This window comes from Sinocyclocheilus rhinocerous, unplaced genomic scaffold, assembly GCF_001515625.1.
Source record: "Sinocyclocheilus rhinocerous isolate Xijiao unplaced genomic scaffold, SAMN03320098_v1.1 scaffold865, whole genome shotgun sequence".
In the NCBI taxonomy this organism is placed as follows: Eukaryota; Metazoa; Chordata; class Actinopteri; order Cypriniformes; family Cyprinidae; genus Sinocyclocheilus; species Sinocyclocheilus rhinocerous.
This window is the reverse complement of record NW_015646167.1, coordinates 43821-52015: the sequence shown is the minus strand read 5'-3', so window position 1 is coordinate 52015 and position 8195 is coordinate 43821. Positions and strand designations below refer to the sequence as shown.

The following is an 8195-nucleotide window of genomic DNA, read 5'->3' as shown; positions in this document are numbered from 1 at the left end:
ACATACATACATACAGTACATAGGCTATATATATATATATATATATATATATATATATATATAAACAATATAAGTGAATTTGATTAAAAACAATTGATAAAAAGTGGTATTAATATATTTTATATTGATTATATTAGAATTATAATTATGTATAAATCTGTATTTTTACATTGAACAGAAAACGTGCATACATCTTTCATTACCATAAAATTTCTTTACCCACTGCTTACTGAAGTAAACTTTTTTTTTTTCGGTTTTAGTACAATGACAATATAAAGCTGAAACAACTTGTCTTTACTATTTTTCACATAGTATACAATATATAGAGCTGCTCTGTACATAGTATGTGAAAATACAGAGCTGCATTTATATTTTAGGTAGGCGTTCCCTTGCAAGGGGATCATCATATTTAGGAGTGCTTGGGATGTTCAAAATGTTTGAAGACCCTTACTAGAGTGATCTATATTTCATCTGTTAGCATCTGATGTACATTTCTAACTATGTCCTCAAATCTCAGTTTCAGTTTGACCCGCTACAGAGATACACCCGTTACTAATAATGGCTGTCTTTCATTGTGCTTTTCCCATTCAATCCATCATTCACTTCTTTTTTTTCTAATGGTAAGATCTTTTCTGATCGTCCCTTCTGCGTTTGCACTTAACCACAGGAACCTGTTTTATTGGTGGCCATTTTCGCATGGGAGCAACGATTTCTTTCATAACCCATTTGATGCTGTGTTGTAACCGGGGCATGTCTGGATGGCGTTATGGCGCACACATCTGACATTGCTGCACTTTTCCTGCCTGGAACGCTGGGAACGGGAGCGCTTTTCCAAGTTTGGATTATGGATCAAAGTAAAAATCAGGCGGAGGGAAGGAGAGCGAATTCCACCCCGGCCAGGTGGGGCATAAGCTGAGGTGGAAAGCAACAGCCAGTGACTGTGGGGGAGGTTAAGAAGCATGGATCTCTTTGAAGTGCTGGTGCATGTCATGGTCAACTTGGTCTTGTTGAAGCTGAACCACAGCGGATTGATTTGCATGGAAGTGGGGTGAGGGGGTGGGAGAGTGGCAGAATTATTGGTGACCCCCACAAGTGTGTGTGTGTCTGTGAGAGAGTCGACCATCTGTGGTAGGATATTACAAGTGTCTCACTTTAACTTTCTCCCCTATTACCCTCTTGGCCCACCCAGAGACTCTGTTTCAATGAGGTCCTAGTTAGTAGAGGTCTTTACTTACAAGAAAATAGTTTTCTGTCCTGGCACAAAGGACTCTGGAGTGACAGGTGTTATCTTTTTTTTTTTTTTTTTTTTGTATAATTGAAATACTATTATAGGTTTTAATCAATATTTTGGATTAGTTATTATTTTTTCAGTTTTCATTTTAATGTTAAGGTTAGTAATTTTATTGTATTTTATTTAATTGTATTGTATGCTTTTGTTATTTTAATTAGTTTGATTTAGTTTAATTAGTTTTATTTTATTAATTGTATTAATTTTTAGTTTTTACATATATCTATAGTTCTCTCTCACTAACAGTAACTAGTCAGTTATACTTCTTAAGTGTCCACATTCTGACCTGTATAGGTGTGGTAAAAATCAAAGTAAAAGTCCTGTTTGCACAAATTTCTATTGGATTGACTGGATTTTTCATGTGAAATTTTAAATGTGACAGCACCTTAATATTAAAGCACTAAAATATAATCAACTCATGGTCATGTCATTTTTAATGACATTAAAAACTTGAAAATAAAATATTAAACATCTTTAAAATAAAGTGAGTTAAACAGAATTTTTACAAATTTACAGACGACCATGGATACGCAGACAGAAAAGGAGTCTGGTTGTAGAAGGCTCATGTCTCTAGCTCATCAATGTCCAGATGTTTTGTGAGAAGAGCTTCTGGAAGGTTCTGACACTGCAGATAGAGAAAAATCACCTGAACCTGTGATGAGAAACAAAAACACACAAGATAAGATGTGAAAAATCATGTGAGAGGACGCAGTGCCTCCTTCAGGCTATGACTGGTCCTGTCAATGCAATAATGCCCTCGTTTCATATTCTCTTTCTCACTGTGATTAATATGTCACTTTGTTAATGGCCACACATCTGATGCTCACAATTGGTCTACAAATCAATTAATTACTTGCCTTTAAACATCATGACACCTACAAACATTTTTTTTAATAACTAATAGTCTGCAAAAAGGTGACAATTAATAATAATATTCAAACAACAAATAGGGCTGCATGATTAACCGAACTGAAATCAGGATATAGATTAGTGCATAGATTTAATGTAGATGTAGTGTAGATGTATGGAAATAAATATATGCGCTAAATGTTTCGGAGTGAGTGTAATTAGAAGGGATTATAAAACAAGCAAAATTATAGCTTGATGGTTTAACGTCTAAAAATGAAGAAATTAAGACATTATAAATATTATTATTGTAAATTTACAGTTGTACTGTAATATTGAATAATTAAATTTTTATTACTTTTCTTAAACACTCAATTTTTATTTTACAGTGGAATATTATAATAGTAATAGTTCTTATTTTGTTTAATATTTTTATTTAGTAATAATAATAATAATAATAATACTGTCAAGTTAAGTTTACATATATAATCTCAGCAACAACAAAAAAAGCAATCACAATTTTTCTCAGAAAAAAACAACAAATCGCATTCACATTTTCCCCAAATTATGAAGCTCTAGTTGAAAGAGACACAAAAGCTAGAAATAAGTTTTGTTTTTTTTAAAGAAAAAGATTAACATAACGAAGACTAAAAATGCATTAACTTGCAGAGATTTTTATGTAACTTGGCTTTAATAAAGTGTCCATATGAACATAAAATATACAAATATTGTATTATTTTGTTTTCTTGTTGATAGTTTAAGATAAATAGTCCATTGTTCCAGAACAAGTGGAAATGTAACATGAACATACATTGGATAAAAAACAAATAACAAAAAAAACACAGACATGGGATTTTTCCTCCTCATTTCATAAGCCCACGCCATTGTAGGGAACATACTCAAGTATCCACAGAGTGTAGAAAATTGTTGTTTCACTTCTTCTAAAACAAACCCCAGAACAGAGAAAACTGCATGTGTGCGTAAGCGGTCAGGCTTCAAGGAAATGTTCTCACTGGACTATTTATAATACCACAGTACTACAATGGACACATCAAACATTTATTTTGTAAAAAAGAAACAACTCACCTGAACCACCACTTCTTGAGATATGTCGACACGAGCCACTGGGGGGCGCAAGAGGCTGGGGCCAAACACTGTAGCCAAATTACTCACAGACATTTTATTCTCTTCCTTCCTCTCTGCAACACTGAGAAACACAAAAAGAAAGAAGATGTGCACGAGAAGGAGAGAAAAATAATAAAACCGAGAAACACCTTTTTCTTATTTACAACCATCAATGTCGAAAGTGATTCAGGTCAGTCTGAGGTGAAACTAAATCCGTGTGATTGTTACGAGTTGAAAGGATGTTGTGTACCGTCTCAGGTGATGTAAGAGGAAGAGGAGAGTGTTGCGGTTTACATCTGGTAGAGCCTGCAACAGAGTCAGCATGCTGTCAGCCCTGAGATATGGATCGGCAATGTCTGCCACAACCGGATAGAGAGAGAGATATATATATTATCATTTCAAATGCTTCAACATCATCATCATCATCATAATATATACTTTTCTCACACTGCATGTTTATGCACAGACCTGTGCAACTGTGTGTTCGGGTGTGTGAATGGCTCACCTAGTGCATCTGCGAGCTCCTTGAATCGCTCAGAGGGAATAAGAGGTAAAGGAAGTTCTCTAAAGTACAGTTTCAGAGTGCCAGATACAGCATTCACATCTACAGTCCTCAGTTTACTCACAGCCTCACGGTAATCTACAGAGAGAGAGAGAAGCACACTTTTCAGATAAGTACTGTGAGAATCTGTTAACAGTTTGAGACACACACACACACACTCACTAGTGTTGAATGCATGTCTAAGTGCTTGTATCTCGCTGCTGGCTCCTGAGATTCTGTAGATCCCCTCTTCATTCAGACCCCTCCTCTCAACCTCCTCCACACAGGAACGAACAATGTGAGGGACCAGCACACTCTCTTGCCTGTAAACACACAAACACAGACACAATTAAGCCTTTAAACACTTCTTCTTATTCCATTTTCATTTTCCTCTTCCTTTTTTGAACACCTCTATTTCTACATGTCTTAAAAAACAAGCATCACAAACGTGCACACTAGCACATCAAAACCTCATGACGAAAGAAGTTTATTAGTATTGTAACAGTCCTCCTCCTAATTTACAGATTATTTGGACACTTAAATCACTCTCAAATTACATGAATTTCATTACAATAGAAACAAAAAATGAGTTCACACAGGTGCTTACCAAAATAACCACAGTGCATCACAGTTCATCACATATTAATGTTTGACAACCAGAATCTACTATATCTATATACGCTACTGTTCAAAAGCTTGGGGTTAGTAATATTTCTTTAAAGAAATTAATACTTTTATTTTGTAAGGGTAAACTCACATTGCCACCTGTCCAATCGGTACACAGAACACTGGTTCCTGTACTAGAGGGGTGGTGCTAGGAGGCTCGAGAGGGTGGGGCATGTACTTGATTGACAAGGTTACATCAACTTGGCCCAAAGAACAAGTGACTTTCTTCCATTTCTTAAGCATGTTTTCAGTGTCCAGCTGTAAACACACACACACGTATACACATACATAAGGCTCCTTTCTGCATTACATTAATAACTAAATGGACAGACTTAACCAAAACTGCATACATTTGTGCAATTGAATCTAATGCGTATGACTGTTTTATGTGAATACAGTCAGTTATTTAAAAAAAATCAGGCCTAGTGTCACAAAAATAATACCGGTTTAAAATGATGGGTAGATGATGACAAGATGTTTATGTTTGGATGAACAACTCATTTAAAAGGACACAAAATGAAGCAAACAGTACATGAACTCACATTTATTATCGCCCTGCCCTCAATGTCGTCCTGTGTGCCATTCTCATACTGAGACACAATTACCAGGAACAGCTGCTGAGCTCCATCCACTTGAAACACAAGCTCCTATACACCATAACACAAAGTGATCAATTCAAATCAATTCAGTGTATTAAATACAAAGCAAATCACAGAATGCATGATCTCATTTCTAAAAATTCATAATGGCTTCCCCCCACTCACCTCATCCCATTGTGGTGTAGCACAGAAGGCTGAAAGGCAAGTTTGTTTTCGTCTGTCGTAAAACTCAAAGCCGTCTACCTCCACACACACATATGCACCTGAAAGGTCAAATGAAATAGAGACAAGAAGCTTACTGGAAGTATTGTTCAATGCATACATACTATAGTATTTTATTTCAAATTATATGTATATTGATTGAAAAATGGATGGTATTTTTATGTTTATTAATTTCATTTAAAGCTTATTTGGGCACATTGTATTTTTGCGATGTGTTACTTTGGCAACAGTGTTTGATAAAAAGCAATACATGCTCCATATTTAGTGCAGAATATATGTGATGTGTTTGTGGGTTTGATGTGTGGCTCGGAAACTTCCATTCTTGTAGAGACAACGTGAGTTTTGTCACTTACTGCTCAGGTTTTTCAGACCACACGCCGAATGAACCATCACATATAAGCTCCCACATATATGTGTACTTTCATCTGTGAAAGACACAATAGGAGAGAGAGTGTTCTTTGTGCACAAGTGTGAGTGAGAGGATTGTGAGAGCACTATTTACTGAAAGAAAGATACAGAGGGTGCTTTACTGGACTGAACGCAGTGAAGAGGAGGCTGTTGAGTCATTCTGAGTTTGATACAGGAACCGGTAACAGACAGCAGGTCTGGAGGAACCGTCTCTATACCTGTGAAACACACACACACACAATGCAAGGGGTTATAATCATACAGTACAATCAATCATCAGAATAAAATACACAGTTGGATGAAGATGCACTCACAGTTTCCACTCTGTTTCTCAATGGCTTCTTTCCACTCATTCAGGTCATACAAAGAAAATAGTCGGATAGTGTGACTCTGTGGAAGGAAAAAGCATTATTGACCAATAAGGAGAGACATCTAACTATCTATCTATCTATCTATCTATCTATCTATCAGGCCTATATACACCTTTAAACCTCAACACATTTTTTTTTTGTGACCAATAAGGAGAGACATCTAACTATCTATCTATCTATCTATCTATCTATCAGGCCTATATACACCTTTAAACCTCAACACATTTTTTTTTTCAAAACATTCACACAATGCTTTGTCTATGTTTTAAATATTTTTCTAGTTAAAAATGACAGTTACGTGATTTTATTTTATTTTAAATTAATTAAAAGAATGAATTAATATTAATTAATATTTAGTTGACTTCATTGAGTTTGCCACCTAATTTCAAATCAGAAATCGACCTGAATTAGAATTCTGAATAATAACATTTGATGTGAAAGGGCTTTTAATCTAGTATACTTACTGTAGGTCTTTTTTTTCACAAAACGCTGGTTCCTCTCAAGACTTCTTCCTCATCTAACTAAACTAGTTTTTTTTACTTGCCACTGTCACCTTTAAGTTCATTTCAATTAATTTGGGGTATTAACGTTTATTCTGTTAAACTCCATATGAACTGCTTTGGAAAAATATATATCATGAAAAATGAAAATTAAGGTTTTTTTAATTAAACAAAATGAATAGAAAAAAATTGTGTGTTCACGTGTGACAGTGTTGTGCTTTTACCTTTCCCTAGTATACTTACTGTAGGTCTTTTTTTTCACAAAACGCTGGTTCCTCTCAAGACTTCTTCCTCATCTAACTAAACTAGTTTTTTTTACTTGCCACTGTCACCTTTAAGTTCATTTCAATTAATTTGGGGTATTAACGTTTATTCTGTTAAACTCCATATGAACTGCTTTGGAAAAATATATATCATGAAAAATGAAAATTAAGGTTTTTTTAATTAAACAAAATGAATAGAAAAAAATTGTGTGTTCACGTGTGACAGTGTTGTGCTTTTACCTTTCCACTGGTGCTGTGTAGGTCTAAAGTAAAAGATGGTGTGTTTGTTAGGAGCCAGATCTCACACTCTTCAAGTTTGCGCCTCAAGCGATCAACAGCACGAGAAACTGACACCTTGCCTCCTTTCTGCAAAAAAACACATAAATATGTTGCTATCTGAAAGGGGACTTCCTACTGACTTTTTATGAAACATTTTTCCTCTTGAGAACTTTTTTGTTTTAGATTTAGCTAGCATCTAGGCTACTGTTAGCAATACTGTCCAAAACAAGTAACACACTTGACTGATTGTTTGTCTAGTTGAAGGACCGAAAATCTCACTTAGTCACATTTGAATTGCCTTACCGTGTGTTGCTGGAGTGCTTGATTGAGCTGGTACATTTTGGCTCTTGTTTTACTGATTTTCACTTGGTATTCTGATGAGGGCAGATGTTCAGCTGCCCAGAGCAGCTTCAGGCCGACCAACGGCAAGTACCAGCAAAACCTGTACTGTGCCTGCCTCCTTTATATGAAAACAAATTTAAGCCCGTACACTACATTCACACCATATCATGTTAATGTTTTAAAAAATCAAATTATTATGTATGTACTCTGGAAAAATAGGTACAAAACTGCGGCAGTACCCCATCAAAAGGTACTACTATGTACAATTTAGGAACTAATATTTACTTTTAGCATACTAATACACACTTTTAAATACTAATATGTACTTTTAAGGTATTATGTGTACCATTTAAAGGGGTCATATGATGCTTTTTTAAAGATCATTATTTTGTGTATTTGGTGTAACAGAATATGTTGACATGCTTTAATGTTAAAAAAACACATTATTTTTCAAATACTGTACATTATTGTAGGTCCTCTATGCCCCGCCTCTCTCAAACGCTTCGTTTTCTACAAAGCCCCCTCCTTTGACAAGCGCAGTCTGCTCTGATTGGCCAGCTGACCCAGTGCACTGTGATTGGCCGAACACCGCAAGCACTCGTCGGAAATGTAACGCCCCTTACCATAATCACGAGCTTCATCTTTCAAAATAAATGTAAAGACAGAGCAATGTCTTTACTCTGGGGAACAGAGTCGCGTGACAGACACAGCTGGTATGTGTCTATGAAGCTGGTATGTGTTTGCC

General features: G+C 35.5%; 1 protein-coding gene across 1 annotated transcript in view; it reads right to left on the bottom strand.

Moving 5' to 3' along the window:
- Positions 1-1778: 1778 nt before the first annotated feature.
- The window catches only part of LOC107707056 (active breakpoint cluster region-related protein-like), a 21404-nt gene continuing 14987 nt past the window's right edge, over positions 1779-8195 (bottom strand). The window contains exons 11-23 of the mRNA XM_016510934.1: positions 7412-7568; positions 7070-7195; positions 6010-6085; positions 5818-5913; positions 5641-5712; positions 5231-5328; positions 5009-5113; positions 4558-4724; positions 3984-4123; positions 3765-3899; positions 3510-3615; positions 3221-3341; positions 1779-1940 (exon numbers count right to left, since the gene is read on the bottom strand). Coding sequence (XP_016366420.1) covers positions 1851-1940; positions 3221-3341; positions 3510-3615; positions 3765-3899; positions 3984-4123; positions 4558-4724; positions 5009-5113; positions 5231-5328; positions 5641-5712; positions 5818-5913; positions 6010-6085; positions 7070-7195; positions 7412-7568 — 1489 coding nt within the window. The 3' untranslated portion in view covers positions 1779-1850. The remainder of the gene's footprint in view (positions 1941-3220; positions 3342-3509; positions 3616-3764; positions 3900-3983; positions 4124-4557; positions 4725-5008; positions 5114-5230; positions 5329-5640; positions 5713-5817; positions 5914-6009; positions 6086-7069; positions 7196-7411; positions 7569-8195) is intronic.